This window comes from Macrosteles quadrilineatus, unplaced genomic scaffold, assembly GCF_028750875.1.
Source record: "Macrosteles quadrilineatus isolate MER2022 unplaced genomic scaffold, UCM_ALF_1.0 Scaffold_14__1_contigs__length_3811126, whole genome shotgun sequence".
In the NCBI taxonomy this organism is placed as follows: domain Eukaryota; kingdom Metazoa; phylum Arthropoda; class Insecta; order Hemiptera; family Cicadellidae; genus Macrosteles; species Macrosteles quadrilineatus.
The window spans coordinates 3,752,793-3,779,345 of NW_026542607.1; the positions used below are offsets into that span (position 1 = coordinate 3,752,793).

At 32.7% G+C, this 26,553-nt stretch overlaps 1 protein-coding gene across 1 annotated transcript; it reads right to left on the reverse strand.

Annotated features, from left to right (window-relative positions):
• Positions 1-4,056: 4,056 nt before the first annotated feature.
• LOC129005008 (uncharacterized) lies at positions 4,057-24,848 on the reverse strand. Its single transcript, XM_054433755.1, has 6 exons — positions 24,547-24,848; positions 8,486-8,691; positions 8,069-8,204; positions 7,665-7,798; positions 5,485-5,707; positions 4,057-4,480 (listed from the first exon to the last, which is right to left on the reverse strand). Exons 1-6 carry the CDS (start codon positions 24,608-24,610, stop codon positions 4,392-4,394), a joined length of 852 nt encoding a protein of 283 aa, XP_054289730.1. The 5' UTR covers positions 24,611-24,848; the 3' UTR covers positions 4,057-4,391.
• Between the last annotated feature and the right edge of the window lie 1,705 nt (positions 24,849-26,553).

A 26,553-nucleotide genomic window follows, 5' to 3' on the forward strand; every position in this document is an offset into this window, starting at 1 on the left:
TGTTTGGGCCGTACAAAGGCTACTACAATATCGCAATGAATGGTTGGATGCTATCCAATCCTAGAAAGCCCATCCAAATCTATGATGTAGCTGGATTGGTAGGGAGTGCTTTCAACAAAGCATTTACCAAAGAAAACATAGAAAAGGGATTTGAAGTTACAGGAATCCATCCATTCAACAGAAATATTTTTACAGAAGATGAGTTCCTTTCTTCCTATGTAACAGACCGTGAGCAGACAAATACAGAAACTACAGACGGTCAACATCCAACAGGTGAAATTGGATCAGATTCATCAACTCTCACCACACAGGAAAATTTAGCCAAGCCGTCTTCATCTACATGTAGGCCTAAAGTACTGATGCCTTCAACGTCTGCACAACAACCAAATAGAATTGTGACTCCAGAAATGGTAAACCCATTTCCTAAAGCTGCAACCAGAAAGAAAACTGCAAGAGGTAGGCAGCCAGGAAAAACCAGAATATTGACTGATACTCCCGAAAAGATGATAATTGAAGAGCAAAAAAGATTAAAGGAGAAAAGGAAATCCGTTGTTAACAAGAAATTGTTTCCTGGTAACAAGAAAAACGTAAATAATCCCAGAAAGAAATTGAAAGGCAAAACTAAATACGACACTAGTTCAGACGATGAGCATGAGCACATTAGTTTTCCATCTTGTGATGAGGATAGTAATGCATCTATGCAACAACTAATTCAAGGAGTTTTGGATGAAGAAATGGAATTAGAACTTGAGACAACTATTGAAAGTGCTGAAATAAAACCAAACGATTATATTTTGGTAAAGATTGCCGGTAAGAAGAGAATTTTGTACTATGCTGCAAAAGTCTTAAAGAAAACTGACATTGTACATGAAATTCAATACCTTGTTAAAACAGGAGCGAAGACTTTCATATTAAGAGATGAAACTCCCTATGAAATTGACGAGGAAGATATTATCTGTAAAGTACCTTCGCCTTTAACATCAGGAACCTCTGAGCGACTGAAGCAAGTAATAAAGTTTCCTGTTTATTTCAATGCATACGAAATGCCTATGGACTAATATTGTGGTTAAATGAATCTGTTTTGGGTTTTTGTTCTCATCTTTATACTTTTTGTGTGAATTAAACAAGTTTTATTTGCTAAACTGAAGTTTTTGCTAACCTTTTACTTAGTCCCAAGGTACAACAATTCTACATCCCAAGGTACAAGCTGGTGTTGTACCTTAAGATACAGTGCAAAGGTTTACAAAATAATTTTTTACTACCTTATTAGACAATATATTTGTTATGTTTGGATGTTAGTGTGTAGCCTAAAGCTGTGCTTCGATGTGGTATGTAAAAAAACTAACATAAACATTCTAAAAAAAAACTAAAAATATTTGTTCACAAACTGTCCCGAGGTACAACACATTCCCCTACACAAAAAACAATACAAACTCTTTCCAGCTAGTTAGAAACAAAGCTGTTTAGAACAACTTACTATATTGGGTTGAAAATAATATTTCAAGCTCGTATGTACTTAACAGGATGATATAACATGGATATTGTATTGTGAGAGTTTTACAGTTGGAACCAAAAGTGGTTTTCCGTACCACAAGCTTACCAACAACAATACATACCTGTCCAGTGTGAAGCTTAGTACGTAATCTACCGTCGTTGTTGGTGATCCGGACATTTGAGCCTCCATGATCATTAGGGGTATTATAAGGGTCAAACCACAATGGAAATATTTTGATCACCATTCTGTTGGGGAAAGTTTTGACAATTATTTTTTTAAATTCATACAACTACTTTACTGCTCAGTTCCCCATATTTTTCAACCATTTTTATTATTTTTTTGCGTCGTATCTAAAATGTTAGCAACAACAATAATATCAGCTGATATACAGCACACTATTTGTAATATCGTTACCATCTTATTTTCACGCTTACACCACCTCACCTGGCGTGTTAACTATTGCATATTGTGTTTTCAGATTTACACAGAAGATATTGTAACATAATTTGCTTGCATTAGAAAAAAAAATACGTTACTGGCTTGAAAGTAATTCTTGGAAGTAAGTACAGCTAGTATAGAAATTCGGGCTATTGAGGTAATTTGTTAGTGTTAATGATACAGTTTCTGTTCTAATACTCTTGATCTATACATTTTTACATGGATACTCGTGAATGGTATCAAACATCCCTAGACAAACACAAAGAGACATCACAAGTTTAGCCCGATCTGTATTCAAGGAACGCTTTCTTTCGCAAACCAATACTGGAAAATAAATTGGTGTCCCTATGAATTATTTAAACTTTGCCTTAGAACTGTATTCATTTGCTTCATAGAACTTTTATCATTCGTTTTATAGAGGATTATTTTAGCATATTTTAATTGACTAATACGTGTTGACAACATAGTAAAACAAATGACTCGTAGAAACTGACAATATCTGAATGGATAGCTACATGATAAACTTAAATCTTTGTTTTTAGGGATACAAGGAAGCTTAAGTTAGTTCAAAATAATTATATTTTGCGAAATTATGAAAATGTAATGCTTTCGCTGCAGTTTCATTTCGGAGTTTCTGTTTGGAAATCCTACTCTCGTTTTGTTAAAACATTCATTCAAACGATCAGCTACAAACTTAAAATAGTTGGAAGATTTTATTATGAATCAAAGTGTAAGCATATATTTTATTTCCTAACTCTTTTTAACTTAATTCAGATAGAAGCTATATTTTCTGGATATATCCTAAATTTGCTATAACTGTTTACTATTTTATAGTTTTAAACAGAAAAATAATGAATCAATAAAAAATCGTTTAAATACTTTAGCCTGGATCATGTTGGCAAAATTAATTAATGGCAAATTAATCTCTTGAATAATACAGTTACTAGTTTAAATACTTTAGTACTATTAGTTATGAGATCACCAATCATTATTATTATTATTTTTTTTTCTTCTTCCATGAATTTTACCGTAAAATAAATTTATGGTGAAACTGTTAAACCTACCTAACATGCTGTAGTATAGAGAGTAGTCTTGGGCCGTAACGTAAACTTCGAAAGCTCGTTTGATTTAATGTTGTTGTTTGTTGTGAATTGATTCTACAAGTTGGAAACTGATATTACATATAATTTTGCCCATAATTCATTACTACACGGTGATTTATGTTAATAATTGAGAAACTATCCCATAATCATATATTTTATACAAAATAAACAAAGACACAAGGAGTTGTAATTTAAAGAGTAATATTTTTCCAGTGACAGCTGCACTTTGGTGTGCACTGTAAAAGCTTAAGCTTACACCAGATAATATCATGATACTATTTTGTACCCATTAAGTGTAACAGCTAACAATCCTCTCTTGGGATCAATAAAACTCCAAGAGAAAACCAATATGTTTATTACGTCTATAAGTATATAAAACGTTCAATTTGATTTGCTTACTCTATGTTACGTAATTAACAAATATATATTAATTATACTTTACAATATAAACAGCCAATGTTCCACTAATCACGAGTTCTCAACAATTTGTATTTTTATAAAACTGTTTCTTACAACAAATATTATCTTCATTGCATATAACTACCACTCAGAGTAGTTTAAGAGTAGTTTCTTTACAACGAACCTCAAAGATTAAACTAAAATAAGGTTTGAAATGGGTTTAACAATGCAAGGTTCAATAATATAGGCACTTGGCCTTATTATGAGTACAAATACTGAAAGGTTTTATAAGATTCAGCTTTTAAAAAATCTCAATTCCAACGAAAGGTCAAAAAGTCTTTCAAAACCTGTTTAAAATTAAATACACTTCTTATAGAACCAAGCTATTGTGTATATTCTAAATTAATCATTCTTTTTAGTTACGTAAGAAAAAAATCAACGATACTTCTGTCCAAAGTACATTAGAAACGTTTTTTTTTTTGTTTTTACATCAACTTAAAATTTGATTACAACTAACTAAAGTTTTGATTTCTAGTTACTATATCTTATTGTGAATACCATTGTTATAATAAACCCATTTACATAACTGTTCATTTTAAAACAGGTCATTTTATATGATGATCCATAACGTTACACATAAATGATATGACTAAATATTAAATGTAACCTAAGAAGTAAGATATATAATAATAGTCATTTAAAACGTTTGTAAGCCCTCAAATTTCTCATTCTATTTAACATCTGCTAATTTATTGCTTTGTTTATATTATAAAAGCTTCTTACATAAAATATATGTAAAAATATAACTGGTTAAACACGTTTAAGCGCTAGTATTGTACTGGAAGTTATGAAACTAGCAAATAAGCAATTTCGCTACAAACACTTTATACAAATTTGTTCGCTGTATTTCAATATTGATTATCATTACGTACTCAATTAGCAATGGGATTGTATCACTATCTACTTAGAAATGGTACTGTAGAAATCAAAATAATATTAAATAATATTCCTCTTAGACAACTTCTTTTTGTGGCTGAGCTGGAATCTGAAACAAAACAAGAGTTTAAACAGTGCTATTTTCACATTATTGACACGTGTTTTGTCAAAATAATATTTTACCTGTAGAAGTTCAAGGTTAGCAAGACCCTTTCTAAATATTTCGCTTAACTCAAATGCTTTTAAATTATTGAATATTTGAGAGTTTGTTATTTTTACTTTCACTCCTTCTACATATTATTCAGAGAAAGTATTGTTTTCGTCAAGATTTTTAAGTGGACATATCCGTTTTAGGTACCCCTGAACCCATATGTGTGTGTGGATGTGTACAGAGCTACAGACAACACCTAAGGTCTGATTTTGATGAAATATTTTATTTGGGTACTGAAGTATCCATTTTATGTCCAGAGGTTTAATTTTCTTTTAATTTTGATTTTTTAATGGAGCGTTTCCCAAAAAACCTGTAAATAACGCGGAATGCTCAGATTTTATAAAAACGGCATGACCGATTTTAATTAAATTTTGTTTGCTATAGCCATTTTAATCTGGTGAGTCTGTGGCTCAGTCGGTAGCGTCGCGGACTTCGGGCCCAAGGCAGTAGTGTCGTGGGTTCGGATCCTGGTCACTGCCACTAACTTTTATCAGTACAGTTCACCTTTGTACTGTACCGGCTCACCCCTTGCTTTGCTGGATACGTTCCACGCACAGATCTGTAGTCTATGTGGACGGGCAAATGCAAGGTTAAAAGAGGCCGCCAACCTCTTTAAAAAAAAAAAAAAAAAAAAAAAAAAAAAAAAAAAACTTTTTATAAAGTGAAGTGATACAACCACCGTTGCTGTAAAAAATATGGTTCAAAGACTATTGAAATTTTTGTGATTTTTCCTATAAAATATTGTAGTGACTCCACATATCCGTATACATGATAAGGATTGTTGAAAATATAATAAAAGAAAGTACGTTCATTTCTACTGATTCCGTTTCCGTTTATCACCTACACAAATAATCGTGGAAAATAATATAGATAAAAATGAACTAGTAAAAATAAAACAATACCTTGATGTTGAGCAGTCGGTCCCAAAACTGGTGCCAGCTGAGGAGTGTCTTCGAATACATCTAACTCAGCACTCCTGCGATACAAAGTGAACTGTGCTGCGTCACATCTCAGTCTCAGTCTGCCCTGCAGGAAGACTTTGGATGAGGCCGCAACCTCCAACTGAGACACTGAACCTTCGTGTGAGCTGTCCTGGAGTATCCTGACGTACGGAGAGTGGTAGACCTACGGAACAAACAGTGGCAAAGAATTTTCAAGATTGGGTCTCGTAAAGAATGATTTAGTTTGATTCAACCGACATAAATATGTAATGGATTAACACATCCAAAACCTTCTGTCGCAGCTTTGACTAGAGAATGAAAATGGATTCTGTACAGAAGCCTTAAACGCATTCATCAACTATAAGACTTGGCTATGAAGTCAGAGCAGTATCGACAATTTATGACTTTTCAAAAACAGATAGGTTATGGTAATTGAATTACATTGAAAAAATCAATATAGCTGATGTTTTAGGCCGCATAAAAAATATCTTCACCAAAAGTCATGCGTGTTGTATATTTTATTTATGATAGTCATGACAGTGTATTTTATATACAGTTGGTGTATTATAAGAATATAACGTTTATCTAGAGCACCAAGTATGTTTTGGACTAGCGGAATTAGCGTGGGACTTTTAATCCAGCTATGCGATAATATTAGCCCAGCTGAAACAAACAATGTTGTTCTCTTTCTCTTCGGTTAGTCCACCTTCTAACAGAATATTATAGGTTTCTTTGCCAATAAGAAGCTTTTTTCAAAAGTATTTATACCAGTCAGTCACTCAGTTTTTACACGACGGACTATGATATCAAAACGAAGATATCTGAGTTTGCATCTCAGTGCCACCAATTAAAATTAATCATATCAGTTCCTAGTTGTACTATGGCTGACCATTTGCTTTGTTTGGTACGATTCATTTACTGAAAGGCTGAAGAAGCCCATGAAAATTGGCAAATTATACGTTATAAGAGGAAAACCAACCACTTTAACTAATTATACTGAAACCAATACAATTATCTATCTATATATTAATAGGCAAGCATGTTTCTTTAAAACCTTTTTTCTCAGCTTGTGTGCATCGTGGGGTAAATCTGCGCATACCGATAGAAAGAAATTTTCCTGTAGGTGTGCAGAATCCCTTTATAAATTTAAATAGGCTCAAAGATAAGCACAAAAAATGAGTTTAAAATTTGAAAAAATTTACATGGATCTTATGCGTTGCCATGCTGGTGACGAAATAACAACGAAATATAAACAGAAAATCAAAACAAATGGAAGAAACTCCAATCACATGTTTTATTTACAGTGTGGGGTGAAAATAGAGAAGTGAGTACATTACATATTTTTGGTCGAGTTTCGACCACTGGACGACCTCTCGTACTTATTTAATACGCGAGCATGTTTTTTGTGACAATTACTCCTCCGAAACTACTGAACCGATTGACATGTTTTCGGTGTCATTGGAAAGAGCGTAACGTGAAGTTGTGCAGGAAACTTTCTTTTTAGGGAAATAATTAGAGAGTGAGGCCCTGGGACCCTTTAAAGTTTCGTATTTCTCCATAAGATTAACATGGGAAACAAAAATTGTTATGAAACTCCAGCTGTTGTCAGAAGTTAAAAGTGAGAAGAAGAACATATGTTAATTCTAAACATTCAATAAGTTTGCTAATACAGTTTGCTCCAAACATTTACTGACTTGGTTGAAATGGAATATTACTATTTGAATTTGGGTTAGTGTAAATATTACAATGGAAAAAAGCGAGAGAGCCTGGATAAATTGATATAATACTGTTATGTACATCTTGAGTATTTCCATAATCTTTTGGTCTTTTGATCTTCTAAAGTCATCAGAAATTATGACCGTTAATCCTTTTAAAATAACGCTTCTAATACTTAGCTATTGCTCGAATTCGAGCAACAGGGACACTAGTATTTATAATATCGTCACAAAGATATCTATAATGGTGGGATACTATCACACCTTGTAATCCAGCTACTAAATATTAAAACTCAACCCAAAGATGAATTTGCAGATTGTACTGATTTTCATCTCTTTATATCCATTAATTTGACAAGTCACATGTTCTAATTAACAGAATTATCAAAAGCCGATTACTTTGCATTATAATTAATTGTTACTAACCAGTTGTCCATTGATGTACCAAGTTAGATTGGCCGCTGGAAGACCACCCTGGGATGTGCAGTTGGCTTTGATTTTCTCTCCTATGCTGTACTTGAATTTCTCTGATGCTATTGTGGGTAACGCCCAAGGTTCTTCTGTAAACAAATGAAAATTGGGCTTTAAAATATAATGATTACAATGATTGTATACTTTGCTTAGGTCCCATGCATTATGTTGATAACCGCTGCGTCAATTCGTTTGTTGAAGCAGCCTCTTTATCGGATAACTCCAAACACAAGAAACCATAGTTAATTTTTCGATTATTTTGGTTTATTTTAATAATTTACTTTTTACAATAATTTTTAAGTCCATTCGTACTGGCATTCTTTTCCTAGCATGATTACCAACTTGTCAACTAAACTAACCTGTGATTGTAACATAGGCTGTCTGTATTCCAGTATGAAAAAGGGGAGCGTCCGCAGAAACTTCACATTTGTAGTATCCTGTCATGCCTCGATCTACATTGCTGAGTGTTACTGCACTGCTGTTGGATCTGGATATCTGGGACACAATTGTAATCAACTTAATTTCATATCATAACAATCCTTCATCAACCTTGAACATGGTTGTATGTCAACAATCATGGGGTGAGAACAATTTTATGAAAATTATAACAATGGTTACATGTAAATATTATTTTGTTTTTCGAAAATAAGATTATGAAAGAAAGAGCGGAATATGTTAAACAGCAAAATCCTATGATTGCAATAACATAAAATTTGAGATTTTCATACATGAAATTTTTTTCTCTTCCTACTCTTTTATAGAACAAATTAACTTACATCAACTGTCACTCCTTCTATCGGGAACACTCTTGTAGGTGGCGACTCTTCTGGGACGTAGCGATAGAACTCTGTGTCTCCTTGGTAGAACTTGACCGAGTAGAGATGTTCATGTTCGAGACTAAAGTCACATCCTAAAGTAAGACTGTCTCCTGCCTTTACAGCTTCAGGGACACGCAGCCTCACATCCTTCAGCCCCCAGTAACCTGTGGACAAAACACTCATGAGAAGTTGGAACTGTGTGTTTGTCCTCGAGAGAATAGAAAGGTTTCCGTTCAAGGCAGAAGTAACACGTCAGAGCTAGTTGGTCTTCTGCCTCTGGTACTCGCAGCCTCATATCCTTCTGGCCTCATGAATATGTAGGGGTACCATATACCTAAGAAGTTGGGACTGTGTGTTTGCCAAACATCTTTTCAGAATGCATGCCATGAGTATATCATGTTCATTTTCAAAGCAGGAGTAATCTGTCAGATCTATCTAATGCCACATCTTCTATCCCTTATACTGTAACCTTTAAATACAACACACATCAGTAGATTTAACTGTAGTGTCTATACAACATGACACAGTATAGATGTTTAAAAGCAATGACGTCACATCCCAGATTCAGTCTCACTCCTACTGGTGTCACATCCTTACGGCCCGACAAGTTTGTAGATACAACACACAACATCACTAGGTTTAACTGTAGTGTTTATACAACATGACACAGTAGAGATGTTTCAGGGAAGTAAAGTCACATTGCAGAGTCAGACACTTGCCTTTACAGATAGACACGCCAAAAAGTATGGCAAACGCTAGACTCCACTTGCCTTTATAGCTTCAGGGACATACATTGTCACATAATAGGCCCCGGTAATCTGTTGAGCCAACATACAACATCAGCAGATGCAACTGTAGTGTCTAGACAACATTATACAGTAGAAATGTTCTAGGAAGGTAAATTCACATCCCAGAGTCCAATATCAGCCTTCAAACCTTCAGGGACATGCAGTCTCACATCTTTCAGTGATAGATTAGAGTGATAGATAAAAGTCTGTAGAGATACATATGTTCCATAAGACAATAAATTTTATTAATTGTAGATGAAATCAAGGTGAAAGTATAGTTTATGTCATAACTGAAATCACATACATGTATAAACACAATAAAAAATCAGTAGCTGTAACAGAGTGGGTCAAAACTGGAGACAGAAGAAATGTTAATGCTTCAAGCTGAAATTACACCCCAGAGTCACATTTTTCTAGTTCTCTAGTGTCCCGTGGTTACACTTTTAGCAAATTTTATTTGTTTACCACTAATAGGTTTTGAACAGCCCTTGCATCTGGAGACTAAGCTCGTGAAAAATAAGGACATACATTTTTACTCATGAAAATTCATTGGTATATTCAAAAATCAATCATTGTTCGGGATTTTTTCTTTTTCTAAATATTTCATAATCCATCCGTCAGGTTTTGAAACGGTTAGGCAAATATAGCTCCTCTTGAAACAGAATTAGCTATACAACGCTCTACAAACTACATAAAGGTTGTATAAAGGACGAAATCACACACAACAGTTGAATCAAGCAAGCCTTAGTAATAAGTCTAGGAAGTATAACAGTTAAAGGTTTATGCTCAAAAGCCTAACCCATTAATTTTGTTGTCTAAATGTCTGTCTGATAATATGTAATTTACTGCAACCATATAAACGATATGCGTAGTCTTTGTTAAAACCTCTTTTATAAAAATAGTGTCTAATAATGTGGGGTGATCAATCATTTTTACGAAATATTCAAGGATATTATTGTATGATATATGTTCTAAAATTGCAAAAACGAGTGCAATAACTGCCTAGTGTGTGAATATTGCCACCTTTCTGTCATTGTTACTATCAAAGCCATCTCTAAACAAGAACTGTAAAATAAATTGTGAAAAGTGTCTCGTACATTAGCCTAGAGTGTAAACAGAAGCAGACAATATGTTACCATAACTGTTACAGATACTGTTGTTTGAGGATGTTACAGAAGTACACTCCATTAAACTAAAGGTTTAATTTTTATTCTCGTTTATGTTTTTATATTAAATCTTATAACGGATAATAAATTTGAAATAATGAAAGCATGGTGGTGTTTGTTAAGTAAGAAAATTAGGAAATGACTTCATCAAATTAAATCGTCACCATCATCATGTTTGCAGCAACTGTAAAAAAGTATGCATGTATAATATCTACCGCGTGGTATGTAAACAATAGCAAACAATGTGTTTTTATAACTGACTTGGCCATAATATTATGAGAACTGTAAGAGAACGTGTAAAAACGTGTCTAGTGTTACTTGATAATTTATGAACGATTGCCGTCATTTCTGCTACACATTTATTGCCGTTGTGACTAAAGTAATGTGATTTCACTGAATAGATAATGAAAAACAAGAGATAATATCTAAAAATAACTGCTCGGGAGATATTTCTACGACAGCAGTAAAAGAAAGTGTGAAAACGTGTCTAATGTTACTGCATAGAGTGTGAACAATAGCAGACAATACGTCACCATAACTGTCAGCGACATCTTTGTTTGAGATACGTAGATGTTGCCATTATTGTTGAGGAGACATTCTGCAGTATTGTTTCGGTAAAAGTCGTAGATGAAATTACACCCGACATAGTTTAATGGCATAGATCACTTATCAGACGTCTGCATTAGTAAGTTAATATTAATATTTTTCATCGTAAGTTCAATGATTGCCTTAAAGTCACTTTTTCGTGCTACTTAAATCAATAAATCCATCAAGGAAACTAGTAAATGTTTTTAGGGTTTTAGATCAACTTTTTTAGATTATCAGTCCAAATACTGTACTAATCCATGTGTTTTATGGTTTTATTTTGACTTTCCAAGCATCTTACTTGCGTAATTGTTTTCCAAATGTTTTATCACTGTGAAAATGCGTAGAAACTACCAGTATTTGATTTAAAAACACTTATATTATGATACTATTATTTTCCATATTTTAGGGATTGCGTGTATTATTTATGGAGAGTAATACATTATTTGTTTCATTTGACCAATAAGTGAGGGAAAATGTTATCGATCTCCATTAAATATTGTTTTATATTTAGGATTGTAGGAGAAAAACATAAATTATCATGTTTATCATAAATTAACATATGAATTAAGTAAATAAATTAGAGAACAATTTTATTTAAACGTAGGACAAATGTCACTGAGGTCCTTGTCAAATTAAATGGAAATATGCATTTAGTGTATGATAATGGCAAGACCCAATGGTTTGGAATCCACCATAAGCTGAAATTTTAAAACTCTTTAAAAATCTGAAATATATTATATCCTGTTTTTATTGGGTGTTATCGTTTTACAAAGGTTTGGCCTATATGTTATGTTGAATTGATATAAGTGTCAAAGTGTATATGCTCTACCAAAAGGGAAAATAGAATAGTGAAGTTTTAAAATGATATATCTAAGGAGGAGGCTAAGGAGAACAGATTCTAATTAAATTTTTTGTTACTGGGGATTTTTTGTAGAGTACCTTATCATTTTTTAAGGTATTATTTTAGTTTTACTACTCCTTTTAAATAAGAAAGTATGCATTTGTTTTTAATGAATTGTAAAATATTCCTTGAATTGTTTTTTCCTCATAATTTTTAATTTTTTATCTCATAACATAACTTAGACACATAGTACTGTATAAATATTCGGTGAAAATCAAATTTCAGTTAAATATTAATACAAAATAATATATTTGGACAAATCAACTAATTACATAATGATATCATCCACCCAACAAAATCTTAACTCACTGTTAACACAATCCAATCACCAAAACAAAGTTTATGATTGAATAATTACGTTGTTACGAAAGGTGTTGAATGGGGTGGAAGTTTCCTTATCATCAAACAATTAACAAGGAAAACAAAGTACAACAACCTCAGAGTTAAGTTCTGGTTTCACTTGTGGCTTATTATCCCCCCTCCCTTTTCTATCTCCCCCCCCCCACTCCTCACCCCTCTTCTCATCAACAAAGGTCATTCTCTGATTAGGTGGTATTCAGCAGAGTATTATGTTGGATTTCAGCCAGCCCTTGTGATACTGGCTTGTTAGTTCTCCGATGTTAAATTTATCACTTTGAATATAATTTAGCTCCAAACTATTGGGAAACTGTTTCAACTGGTACATTAGGATAGATTTAATATTTGGATTTATGTATGCTAAGCTACCTAAACACATTTGCTTATAAAACTTATTTGAGAAAAGCAGCATATTTCTTATCTTAAAAAAAAATTGATCTGTGTTTAATCTGTTTACAATTGAAAGTGCAAACAACGTAGATACATATTTATTTTAATATAAAAGAACTAGCTATCATCATCGTCGCTAATCACCGGGCTTTAATGATATGATCTTGGATAATAATTCAGTTGATCTTGTCAGTAAAAAAGCTGCGCAGATCATCTCACTACATTCTAATCATATATTTCACTCATATTTTGTACAAAATATGCACCTAGGTGGCGTCCCCATCTCAATTATTTATAATAACTGTAAAATAAACGAAACGTCCTACGTTAACAACATGAGCATTACTGTTATTGGTTTCCCATCCATAATAATTGTTCGAAGTAAAATTTTTGGGTATATATTTGTTCAGCAACGTATCAGCGTATCTCTTAGTGTGTAATGTTAATTTTTGCTTTTTACTTTTACTCTTTACATTTTACTTGGACTACATTGAGATAAGGAAAGTTTGGATCGTCTTTAGCAAGACAATAGTTTTTTTTTATCGTCTTTATTTTAAACTCTAATAATGCTATCTAAAAAAAAAACATTTGACTTTCTTGTTCTCTTCTTCATTGAACCGGTAACCTTCTGATTCAAAGGCTACTATTGTAACCGATAAGGTATTTTTATGAGTTTTTTGCATAAGTTGATAAGTTAAACACTAAAAATGTACAGTATTAGGGGCCTAATTTTGTTAATTAGGTTACATTTATACTGGCTTTATATAAGAAAAAGTTTAAACACACTTTAAATATTTTGAACATTTTTCTACAATACTTGTCAAATTTTCAACCACTTTGTTACAAACAGTTTACAATTACAAGTACACATTGTTGTGTCATTAGGTTAGAAGGAACATATACAATCCCTCTGAAATATATCTTTGACATATCTTTCAAAAGCTTGAATTATCAATGGTAAACTCCCAATACCCATGTCACCTTAGCTCAACCTCCCTTGTCCAGTTGACAGATATTACCAGATACATTCTGGAAATATCCAACGTCGTGGTAAGCTTATTGAAAGCTAGAGTTGACGGGTAAAGCTTCTTTCGCTTAAGCTGTCAACCTTTTGACACGACTTAGGTCTTCTTAGCCTTAAAAACGCTTACACAAATATTATTTCGGGATATGAAGATTTCCAAACAGTAAGCAGTCGTAAGAAGTAAGACGTAAGTAAGCATAACATACGGTAAGCTATTTGAGTAAAATAAGCTGATCTTTAGGCGATTGAACGTTATACGGGATTTGTCGTTAAGGGATGTGTGCAACCTATCTGTTAAAACTGATAGGTTAATACTCAGGGTTTTAACTTGATCTTAACGTGATTATCGTACTAAAGTGCTGATAAATTTCTGAAGTTTAATTTTATTTGTGTGGTAATGGGTTGGGTATAAGATATCTGGTTGTGAAAAAAATTGGTCCCAGCTGTCATTAATTAATTATGCTTTCAATAAATTACTAATAAGGGAGTTGGTCTTAGTAAGTAACAATGCTACAAAATCATCTTGTTTTAACACACATCTTACAGACTAAGTGTAAATCCCTTGTAGCCTCAATTATAATGAACTTATTTAATTTATAAAGCTAAAATTCAACGGGTATCACTGTTTTACGGATAAACATATCAAGCTTTTACGAAAAATCCGATAAAAATCTGTTGGAAGTGTCATGTTTTAGAATTTCATTCGAACAACCAAAAAAAAAATAAGACAACTAAAACAACTTTTGACGTTGTGTTGTTTGGAATAAGGCCATAGGCAGTGTGCTGTACAATGCGAGCCTTTGAGTTATGTTGCATTTTGTCAGTTTTACAATTGGAGGCTTAGCTTTGGGGGTTGCTTTATCATTTTTTTTATCTAGGTAAAAATAAAAGATACAAATTCTTTTATATTTAAAAGAAAATGCACTCTAAAATAGTGATAAAAGTAAAGAAAATTAGTACGTGAATTTTATTTGACAAACTAATACAGAAAATAAACCCTTTTTACCAACTGTCACGCACAAAATAACGCACTGTTTCATTTGGTAGTTTTTTTTTAGAATTTATAAATATTAGAAAAACAATTTTCCTCAGACCAATTTACAATATTCAATACATAAAAGTCAACAAAACGTAGTGTTGTTGCTCAAACAAATTATAGTGAGGTTGTCTGTAATTTTATGATAATGGATTGTTAACAAGTAGTAGCTAGTTTAATAGATACATGCAGTCAGTGTATGTATAAAATATAAAACTCATTTTATCAAAATTACCTTTAACTATGGCCATACATTGAGAAAATGTGAAAGTACAAAAAAGAACAAAAGACTCATCGCTGCTGCAAAAGTACAGACTTTTACTGAACAGTTTCCTGACAGTTCTTTGTCTAGCTGTCAAAGTCACAAGTTGAGTCCGAATGACGATTTTCACTCCCAGAGTTTGACTTAAGTTCCTCCAACAGCTAAGAAAATAAATAAAATAGATTTCTCTCGTAATTCACGTACTAAGGCGCAGTGCAAATTAAGTTATATATACTTATACTTAAAGTTATTAGCACTAAGATAAGTTAACTAAGGTAAATGCACCAGTAGCTGACAGTGCTCCAGAAGCTGACAGTTTGAGTTTCTTTACATTATAATGTGGTCTCTTAAAAATATTTACACATGATTGCATTGTTAGAAGAACATATGTTTATTCTTGATTTGTTTACAAAAAAATCAGTGAAATTTAGCCCATACTCGCTGAATGGTGGTGGTTTGAAAGCGACCCTGTCTGTACACATCACATTTAGTCGATTCCCTTAATGAAATTGTTAAGAAGGTAAGTTTGGTTTTTAGTCATTTCGCTAAATTTCTTAAATAGTATTAATGATTAGGCTCATTATTTTTATCAATTATACCTTTGTTGACAATTTCATGATAAAATTGGGGTGTTAGGGGTTTTGGATTAAAAATTATATCAATGTCAGGCTTTGGTACACAAAAGCCATACAAGTTCCAATAGCTGACAGGGGATATTTGCTACTTGCACAATATATTAAATTGGTTTTACCCATCGAAATTTGCATGCTATTTATAATTTATGTGATCTCACAATTTTATAAAATGATTTTAATTTTTTAATTAATAAGCCAAATTATCTAAAAAAATGTATATATGTTTTTAATATAAATAAAAAATATAATTTTTTTTTAATGTAAACATTTTTTATTTTAAAATATGTAAAATAAATTTTCTTAACAACGTTTTACATGATTTTATAATTTAATTATTAAGTTAGATTTTATTCGTCTTATAAATTATAAAACCCTTAGGTTTAGCAGCTAGTACATGTATAGTTCCAGTGTCAGCTACTGGGACAACTGACTGTCAGCTACTGGTACAAGCACTTTTTTCACTGTCAGCCACTGGAACACGTACAAAGGTTGAATTAAGTTTAAAAATGTTATAAAATATATTTAAAAAACTCTTTTTGTATGACAAATTTGAAAACTACACTAAATTTAGAATCACATAAAATCCGCAATATCTCTTTAGTTCCTATTTATTCAAAACCACGGATTATTAAGTGCGTATAGTTTCTTATACTGTCAGCTACTGGTGCGTTTACCTTATAAACTAGTTCGCTCAATGCATCGTCCTTTGTTCAAATTTAGTTTATATTTAAACCGTTGGTCGTATTTCAGTCGACACAAAAATGTTTCATTCTTTAAGTACAATGCATTCCAGTTATCAAGTTAAAAACACATTTGTTTAGGATTTCATTATTACTAGCTGAATCAGAAACATATTTATAATCTATCTTTATATGAATAGCCTGGTACCCAAAATACTACATTACTGCATTGGTAGCCAATTTGTTCTATCTCAAAATTTAGTGGCTATGACAATTTGGTGGAATCAAACTTTATATGATAATTTATCATTGAGGGAATGAATCTCAGAAATTCCATAACCATTAATTAAGTTTTATTATTAGCTTACACATTGATCAATATTTCATTTTAAGTCTTTTATAGAATTATACTGCCAATGTACCTCTCAAACATATTAAATTTTATTTGTTTATTAGACTTAAGAATGTTTTTATCAAACCGAGCATTTTACAAAAAGAGTCAAAATAAATCCATGATTAAATCAAACCATTACAGGCGTCAATCAAAAATCCAAAATAAATATTGTATTATCTTAACCTAAGATGCAACTAAATTTTACCAGCAAGGTTTTCAAATAAAATTATAATAACATGAAATAGCACTGGTATACGTTTTTTTCTGGTGCATAGCTTTGGTAATTTCTGAGTCCGAAAGTAGTTGAAATCATATTATTTTGTTTGGCAGATCTTGGTAAATTACATTAACAAATTTAATCAACACAGTTGCTGGCGACAGTCCAAGTTATACATGGTTAGTCGCCAAAGGATTTGATTGTAGAGGAACTGAATGTAAAATAAGCTTTGTATTCTCTGTTCACCTAGTTCCATTTAATGCTATCGCTCATTATCAATGCCTTTGCATATAGGTAGACAATATGATAATGTAATTTTACATGATTTTGTTCCCTACAGTGAAAATTATTACTACGTATAATCTAGTTCTTCCTCTTTGTTCAAATATTGTATGTTTATAGTTTACCCCCAATTCTCCAATCTTCGATATGTCTATCGAATTTGATTCACGTTTGTCAATTCAATACAATATGTGTATGCAGCTAAAACAATCAAAAACACGTTTACTAAAGTACACAATGATTGACCTTGTGTAATTTGATACCCGCTTTTTATGATATAACAGTTCAAATTTAATTATAAGGAACAGCTAAGATATAATTAATACCGGGGATTAATGTGTAAACTATATGTGCTTGTTAATCAAATGTTTACGGAGTGATATTTATGTTTAGGAGTAAAATCCTTTTTAAAGAATACATAAAGTAATAATAATAATAATAATAATAATAATAAATAATAATAATAATAATAAAAATGCCTTTTATTAGCAAGCGCTCCTCAGTACAATCTGTTTTACAGGATGACTCTTGTCAAGTAACTAATCCTAACTTAAAACTAAAGACAAAACAAAAATACTGATCCCCCTATTAACAAAATTGTAGCTATTTACAAAAATTGCATTTTCTTTAGCCTAGATCTAAAAGCTGGGACACCCAGCATCTTCAGGTCACAGGGTAGGTCATTGTACATTTTAGGCCCAAAGAACGAAAAACCTCTCTTTCCTACTTCCAACCTCACCTTCGGGAAATGAAGCTTTTTGTCTTGTCGGGTATTGCGCTGAGACACCCGATCGCGGGTGACCAGTCTTTCAATGAGGTACGCTGGTTCCTCTTCGGCCAGTACCCTGTGTACCAGAGTGCAGGTTTGCCTCCTGCACACAGCAGTTGAGGACAAGAGGCCAGCAGTTCTTTCAAATTGAAAAATATGGTCTCGTTTCCGAAGACCATATACAAATCTCACTGCGGTGTTCTGCAGTCTTTGGAGCCTGTCCATGTCCTCCTTTTTGATACTATTGCCGTATGCAGGAAAACAATAGTACAGCACTGACAATACAATGGATTGAATCAACTGAATCTTAGCTGACTCAGGTAGGATGGTTCGGCATTTGTACAAACCCCGCAGTCTACCCAACGCCAGCTGGGAAACATGAGTGATGTGATCAGAAAAAGTAAGACCACTGTCCAGTATCACACCCAAAGTCTTAGCAGTGTGGCTCACCTTCAAATCCCTCTGATCAAGTTTAACCTGCACGTCTCCATCAATTATCCTTTGGACAACATTGGGTGGAGCAATGTGGAGAACTGTGCATTTTTCTCCATTTAACTTGAGACCATGTCTCATTGACCACTCACTGACGTTCGCCAAATCTGAGTTTACCCTCGCAACAGCCTGGTCAATTGAATTGACATCATAGGATAAATGCAACTGACAGTCATCAGCATAGGCGTGCACATTGCAAAAGTGCACGCTACTGGAAAGGTCTGCAGTGTACAAGGCGAATAAAATGGGACCCAGACTGCTCCCCTGCGGCACCCCCCTGACTTTGTCAAGAGGAAGTGAGACATCAGCTCCCACTCTAGTCACCTGTTCTCTTCTCTCCAAGTACGACTGCACCCAAGCAATTGCATTATCCATAAATCCAAGATGTCTTAATTTAGCGAGTAGCAAACTATGGCTTATGGAGTCAAACGCCTGAGAATAGTCAAGCATCACTACAGAGCTACACCTGCCCTGATCCCTTGCCTCAAACAAGTCTGCAAACATATTTACCAGCGCAGTGCAGGTACTATGGTTTCTTCTAAACCCTGACTGCAGTTTAGGAAGTATTTGTTCTTTTTCTACATGTTCTAAAATTTGTTTTATTGCTAATTTTTCTAGTACTCTAGAAATGGCTGGCAAGACTGATATAGGCCTGAGATCACTGATGTCAGTAGGACTGGATTTTTTTGGCATAGGGTGAACTATACTTCTTTTCCATGCCTGAGGAAATTTGCCAGTTACTAAAGATTTATTTATCAAGTGAGTTAATGCACCAATCGCATAAGGGCAAACAGCCTTAATCATTCAGATACTTAAGTCATCTACACCTACTGCTCTGGATGTAATTTCATTTATTGCCAGTTTAACGTCCTTCTCTGAGACCTCTTTAAAGTTAAATAAACTTGTTATTCCGTTTTTCCTTTCTTTGTTATACAAATTAATTAAATCTGCATCTGCTTCAAATTAACCCCCCATTTTAACAAAATAGTCATTCATATCATTGACTTTAAATGTATCAGAGATTTGAGCGTTACAGTTTATACGTAAGTATGTAAGGAGTATATGTAAGTGTGAAAAATTAATGACTGAATGGTTTTTGTTATAGCGGGTTGTTATAAATAACTAACTGGGATTCAGCCCACGATTTTTTTACATTACTTCAGGCCTAGAGGTTGTGGCTTAAATAAAAGTCATTGGTGATTGGTTGGGCATTGGCAGGATTCGAACCCGGAATCTCGGAGACTAAAGTTCCACACTTTATCACTAGACCAGTTCAATCCCTAATAATATTGATGATTACAGTCATTATAGTTTAACAAGTTTAGATAGCTCCTGTTTGCTATTCCCCACAAACAACCCATCCGTCAAAAAAACAACTGCCAAGTTAAGGTTGGTTTTTAACACAGAATAAAATTTTCCGGACAACATCCCGTGACCCCCGTGACCATTTCTCGTCATGGCTATAACTAAAAGGGGGCCTAGGGCTCCAGCGAGCCAAATGCGAGTTTGGTGTTATAAGACCCATGAAAATAAAAGTCGTATTTATTATAGAAGAAGGGATTATTCAATGCAGGGAAAACTCAATTTTATTCTAAGAAGTCTATTCTTTTATATAATTTGTGGGCTTCGAGCCTTTAGGATCACTGCTTTATCACGTTGTTAAAATCCGTTGGTGATTGATGGGGTTTAACCTAACACTGCTGGACAGAATTTCTGTGCTCTATTGACTAGAAAATGCACACCTATCAAATCAGCTCACTGCACTAAGGGGTTTGAAATATAGAAACAATCTCTCAAACTACTCAACTTTACAGTAATTGAAAACATCTTCATTTCTCCTGAAAATGTAACTTTTCTATTTAAGCTTTTGTAATTATTAGGTTTTGTATATATACCTAAAAAAGCTTCAAATATATGTAAGAAACATAACACAAAGGCACCTGAGATACTATTGTACAAATTGATGTTTTAACAAAATCCGATATTACATTATATTATCACTTCGATACGATCTTGAAGAAATTCAATATTTTTCATTTAAATAATTAATGTTTAGTGAAAGTATTTTCAGCTTAGGGAGGTTTGTGAAAACATTTGAAATGTTAGAAATTCCAAAAAGCCTGATTCCCTCGGGATATCCGCATTAAAATAAGAGTTTTATGAGGAAAGTTTGCTTTAAAAACTCTGAACCTAATTTACATTTATATCTTGAGAATTTCCACTTTATAATTTCTCATTTCGTTACTTCCAAACATCTCCGAAGGGAACAATCGATAATCTTGTTAAGTGATTGAACGCGTTCTTTGCTGCTTACTGTTTAGGAAGGATGATTTTCCTACAAATTCTTGGTCTCTAAAATTCTCTCAGTAACAGAAACTGTTTCTAAAAACTATTTTTGTAGTATTCTAGTTGAATCTGTTAGTTTTATAATGATTTTGAATAGTGTTTTCCCCTTCCATAAATATAGTAAGGATTGACACTCCCATTAATAAGGTTTTTTGTTTAGTGCGTTAAGGAATACTTTACTGTTTTGATTTGAAATCCTGCTTTAAAAAGCTAAGAGATGTATTATTGTTTATATTTTTGTATGAAATGTCTACACTAATCTTATAAAGTTTAAGTATAAAAAATGTGATTTTTTAATCCAAAGCAAGTAGCTTTTTCAGCCGTATTAGCTATAGAGAGTACTTAATACATCTTAAAAATTTACAAATTTTGAACACACACAGCATAAAGACTTTGTGAAGATCAACTTGGTGTTGAAATACTCTCGTAACCTTAATTTTTGAATAATAACACGATTGATCAAAGGTTTATTTATGTCCCACCTTCACGTCCTATGACTCTAGTTCTAGCTCGGGACTGTTGTACATTCAGGTTAGTCCTAGAGGGGTTGCGGCATTGTCACATACATATTGGGGATTGGCGGGATTCAAACCCGAAACCTCTGGCTCTGAGGCTCCCTGGTCTACCACTAGACCCACTCCCTCCAATGAATCAAAAGAGTATTAAAGTTTTAAAATCAAACAATTATCTCCATAATTTTCACAATTTTGTCGATTTAGTAGATTTTTTCTCCAAAAAGACCTGTCGTGATAAAAATGAAAGTTGAATGACACTAGATTTAAACAGGTTTAAAGCAAACCTTCATTTTACAAAGTTGCATCTCAATTTATAACATGAATATTTTCTTAAATAAACTAACCTACGGAAAAGTATAAACTTTTTTTCAAAACAAAGCCCGGCATCCAGATAGCAGCTAATTAACAAACAATATTTACTGGCGACAAAACCGAGTTAGTTAGTAAGTTTGGCGTCAACCCAAGTTATACATGGTTGGGTTTCCTCGAATGAGACCACTTTGTTGATGAAAGTGGAGATGGAGTTGGGTTGGAATCAACCCTACTTAGGAGCCGAGCTTGGTTACGTCTCTGTTATGATTTGTTTATTTCAGCTTCCACGTTACTTAGGTGAATTGAATGTGGTAAAAGCATGGATTTCCTGTCATTTTCGCGATAAAATTAAAATAATATTTTCAAAAACTAAAACAATTAACTTTATAATAACAACTAAAAGATCTTGTGGGTGAACTAAATCTAATTAATTATGTTTTTGTGCATATTAGTCAGTTAAATCAGTAATCTATTTTTGATATTCATCACATCACTTGTTACCATAGTTAAAACATGTGGCAATGTAATTTTATTTTTCATAATACTGCAGCAAAAACAGCTGATTTTAATGCATGCATTGCGGGTCTAAAGTAGGATTTTTACTCTCTAGGGAGTAAAATTGTTTTAGCCCCTAGGGAGTAAAAATCAGCTGTTGTACATCTCAGTTGTACATTTCGATTATAAACCAAATTTTATGTTTCAAAAGTATCTATTGATTGCAGTTAGTTGTTGCCTTATTGTAAATAGTTCAACATATCGATACAATAGTAAATAGTACACTAACACAATCGTAATAGATGAATCGATTAAATCACTTACTTGCTAAACAGCTGCTTTTTCCCTTAGTAAATTAAAAATGTTCAAGAAGTTAGAAGTGGTTGTGAGAGGTTATCTTTAAATTTTGTGGAAGTAAGTATTTTATATCTAAGTATATTCTATTTAAGTAAATATTCTATATCAATACTGAAATATTATAGTTTTAACAATTTAATTATGTAAACCACGTAGTTTTACAATGACAAAAATACATTTTTATTAATGACCTAAACTTTCCCGGTAGTCTAAGCCCCTTGTATAAAATAACAACAAAACCTACCGCTGGTGGTAAGCTATTTTCTAATGGTAACCAATTTATGGTGTTTCTTGTGGTCAATAATAAGGCATTACACATAGCTGTGGATCTGATTGGTCACAGAGTTTCCTATTAAAGGCCACCGGTTTAAAGGAATTTTTCTGATCCTAAACTTAGCCAAGCTAATGGCTTTGGCTCAAGAAACAGCTTATTTGAGACAATCAAAAAACTGGGAAATGTTTCTTAGTTCATTCTACAATCACACCTCCGTCTGTTCTTTGGGTTAAAATGCACCCAGTGGCGTTGTATCTTGATTTAAGAAAAATAATAATTACATATTTTTTACCTCAGGATTTATCACCCAAATGAATCATGAGGTATACGTATATACATTGATACTTTTGTTTTGTTATTCTCCCTTTATCGTACTCCCTTTGTTACAATTTTGATAACTTAAGCTAACACTAAAAAATTTACCCATAAGCACGCATTACTTGACATAACACACTCTAACAAAAGATAGTTTGTATTTTACAATTGAAGAATAATAAAAGTTGCATCCAAAGTTGAAGTAAATGGTCAGCCATTTTGTGTGGATTTACCTGTTCGCTGCTCATGGAACATGTGTAGACAATGAACACCAATGTGTGATCAACTTTGGGCGACACTGACATCAGGGTTTATTGTAACATGGGGTTTTTACCAATAATACGATACAAACCTCGCAAATGGAAATTGAATTACCATATTGGATGTTCGTTTACAGTTTTGACAAGTCCTAATTGAGTTTATGTCACTGAATAATACATTCAACAAATTCAATTTACTCTCGTTCATATTTACATGTTAAATCACGGAATGTAAATTCAGATCTTTTAATGGTTCATTTTTGCCTAGTAATTTATTCATACTACTACATCATCACACACGTAAAACTGTGGTATTTTTGAAATCATTGATGTAGGTATTTTATAACAAATTTAGAATTACTGCCTTTATTTGTCTGTTTACAACTTTCTATATCTGAAACTTTCGAGAGTCGGTAATGCGACGGAATGCTAATTTATTCCTACATTACTGAGATAAATTCAATATTCAGTACTTGCTAATATAATACTCTTTTTTAAGTTTCTCTTCGAAGTCGAACAAAATAATGTTTTTGTTAAATCATACAACTGAATAAACGGTATTGCTGCAACGTTTGAGTGAACTGTATCTTAACAACTAGGTTTCTCAGGATAAATATACTTTAGAAATTATTTTTACTTCTTTAATAAAATTTACTATTTTCAGAAAGTACCGTTAGTATCTGAATTATTAAATTGCTAATGAACACCCAGTAGACAATGGAATGATTTCGTTATCTACTCAAGAAAATATATTACAATTATATTAAAATATTTTAGTATAATTTTGAATCTTTAAGGAGAAGGTGGTACAATGGTTTTTTGGTATGTGGGTTGTACAGCACAAGTTCTATGCCTAGAATATACACGTTTACCGATGGTGAGGACAATATGAATTAATTCTTATAAATATAATCACCTCTTTATTAACTGAGAGTTGGTTGGAACTGACAACTCCATAACACAACTTTATTATAAGGTTAGTTTTTATCGCTATACATTTTTTTATATCGGTGTTTTCATTGAAAGACTTTTTATTTTAACTAGTTTTTCGAAAATACTTTGTATGAAACTTTACCGGATGTGAAGAGCATATAGATGAACACATACTTTTTGTTAGTATACGTTTATACTGAAATATTTGTAAAACTAAATTTAAATACATACCTTGTATCACAAACATCATGATGAACACGTGTTTCATTGTAGTAAAATCCAATCCCCCGTACATAAATAATCCTCTTGTAACGCAAAAAATGTGTCTTTTAGTCTACTTTAATAAACGCATCCCGACCGTAAAATGTCACCACAAATTTATTTTCATCAAGACATAAACAGTGGACTCAATTTTTATCTAAAAATATTTTTGGCTTTTGAAAATAACTGTCACTTCAAAAAATTGCTACTCGAAAATCGTCCCCGGAACTTCCAAAATGGTTTACGCTTTGTATCAAGGTATTTTCAGCTCGAAATTCCGACTCAAACTGAGATGCAGCTTCACCGGTAGTTTCCTCCCAACCCCCTTCCCAACCCCTTTACAATCCCCCTTCTACCCCCTTCGAATCCTCCCTCCTCTCTCTCTACCGCTAAATCCTTCTACTGCTCCATTATGCGCTTAATGCACCAATAGAGCTGATAGGATTAAAATACATCTTGATTATCAATTCATGTAACTTTCTTTCGCAATATTCTCTCAATTGTTCGTTTTTGATTGGCTATTCACTTGTGATTTTCAATAATTCTATTATTCTGTAGCATCAATTGTTTGAATTCACTGCTAAAATAATAATTTTTATTTATTTTGCTGACTGGTTGAAATAGTGATTAAGGTTTTTAGAGCTTTTAAAGAATGAGGACTAAATATGGTACATAATTTAAGGTTAATGTAATGGCTGCTAGACTTAAAAAATTACAACTTAATAAAAAAAACGAAAACCCTAAAGTTATTGCTTCGACATATTCCCTTCCTTTAAAAATTCTCTTATTTTAAACACGAAAATCCATGACGTGGTGGATTCAGAATCATAAAAGAAAAAAATGTATCGTTTTAATATATAAGAAGATAATACCTTATTATTTAATGGTTTTCACAATCTATCGGTGGTGTTCGAGGTATTTAATCACAGTAAAAACATTACTTTTGAAAGCACTTTAAGAAATTAAAGGGAATTTTTTTTAAGTTGAAACATTTTGTAAACTCAAACAACCTCGAGGTATTACAGTTTTGATATTTACTTAGAAAATAGTTGCGAGGAACTCTGCGCTGATATGAATTCCACAGAGAGAAGGAATGTCTTTGATCCCAGACATAAATACTTCTCAAGAACCTGGTAAATACTTTGGAGAATTTTGTTTCGAAAACTGTGTTTTTACAAGTACTAAACATTTCAAAAACTTAGAATCATCCCTTAAGTTTGAAGTTCTTTCTTGATTTGCAAACAAAGTTGTTTTATCTGCGAATAGGTAATTGTGATGTTAGAAAATATGTTAAGAGCATTCATAGCCTTACAGCAAAATAAATAAAGAAATCGTGATTGTTTGAAATCAACAATTATTTTAAATCCCAACAGGTACATTAAAACCCTATTTTTTTATTGCCAAATGAAATGAGAGCCTTGGGGTTTATACAAATAGCCTTTACTGGAGGTTGAAAATGTTGTATCGAGTCATTTTAGGCGAGAAATTGTAAACTCAGTTACATTGGCGTGACCAGAAAGCTTTATATTTCGAATGAAGTCTGTTTCACGCAACCTTCCATATAAAAACCTCCTAAATCACACAATACAACATAGATGTTAACTTAACAATGTTAAAAGTAGTGCTTCTAAATTGATTTGAAATATCTTCAATTTCCTCTTTTATTGTTCAATTTAGCCTACATAAAAGTCGGTGAAATACCTTTGCCGTAGGAATTTCCGTGATTTGTTTATTGAATAATTGATCTAATATTAACAAAAAGGTAAGTTGCAGGTTTATTTTTGTGATTTTTTTAATTTTATTTCATAAAAGGATTCATTATATTGCAGCCATAAATTTTTAACTTCGCCACATTTAAGTGCAAAATGTATGAGGGGCGTAAGGTTTGAATTAAGTGTACTCATAAGCAAGCTTTGTAGATTTACAGTGGAAGTTTACTTGCATACTAACCAGTTTTATCCCTGAGTTAGATGGCAA

Excerpts from the sequence above, each read along its gene's own strand:
- LOC129005008 (XM_054433755.1), bottom strand. The coding sequence starts at position 24,610 with ATGTACGGGGGATTGGATTTTACTACAATGAAACACGTGTTCATCATG. Across the intron at positions 8,205-8,485 it reads TAGAAGGAGTGACAGTTGAT|ATATCCAGATCCAACAGCAG; the intron begins GTAAGTTAATTT and ends ATTGTGTCCCAG. Across the intron at positions 4,481-5,484 it reads ACCGACTGCTCAACATCAAG|ATTCCAGCTCAGCCACAAAA; the intron begins GTATTGTTTTAT and ends GTTTTGTTTCAG.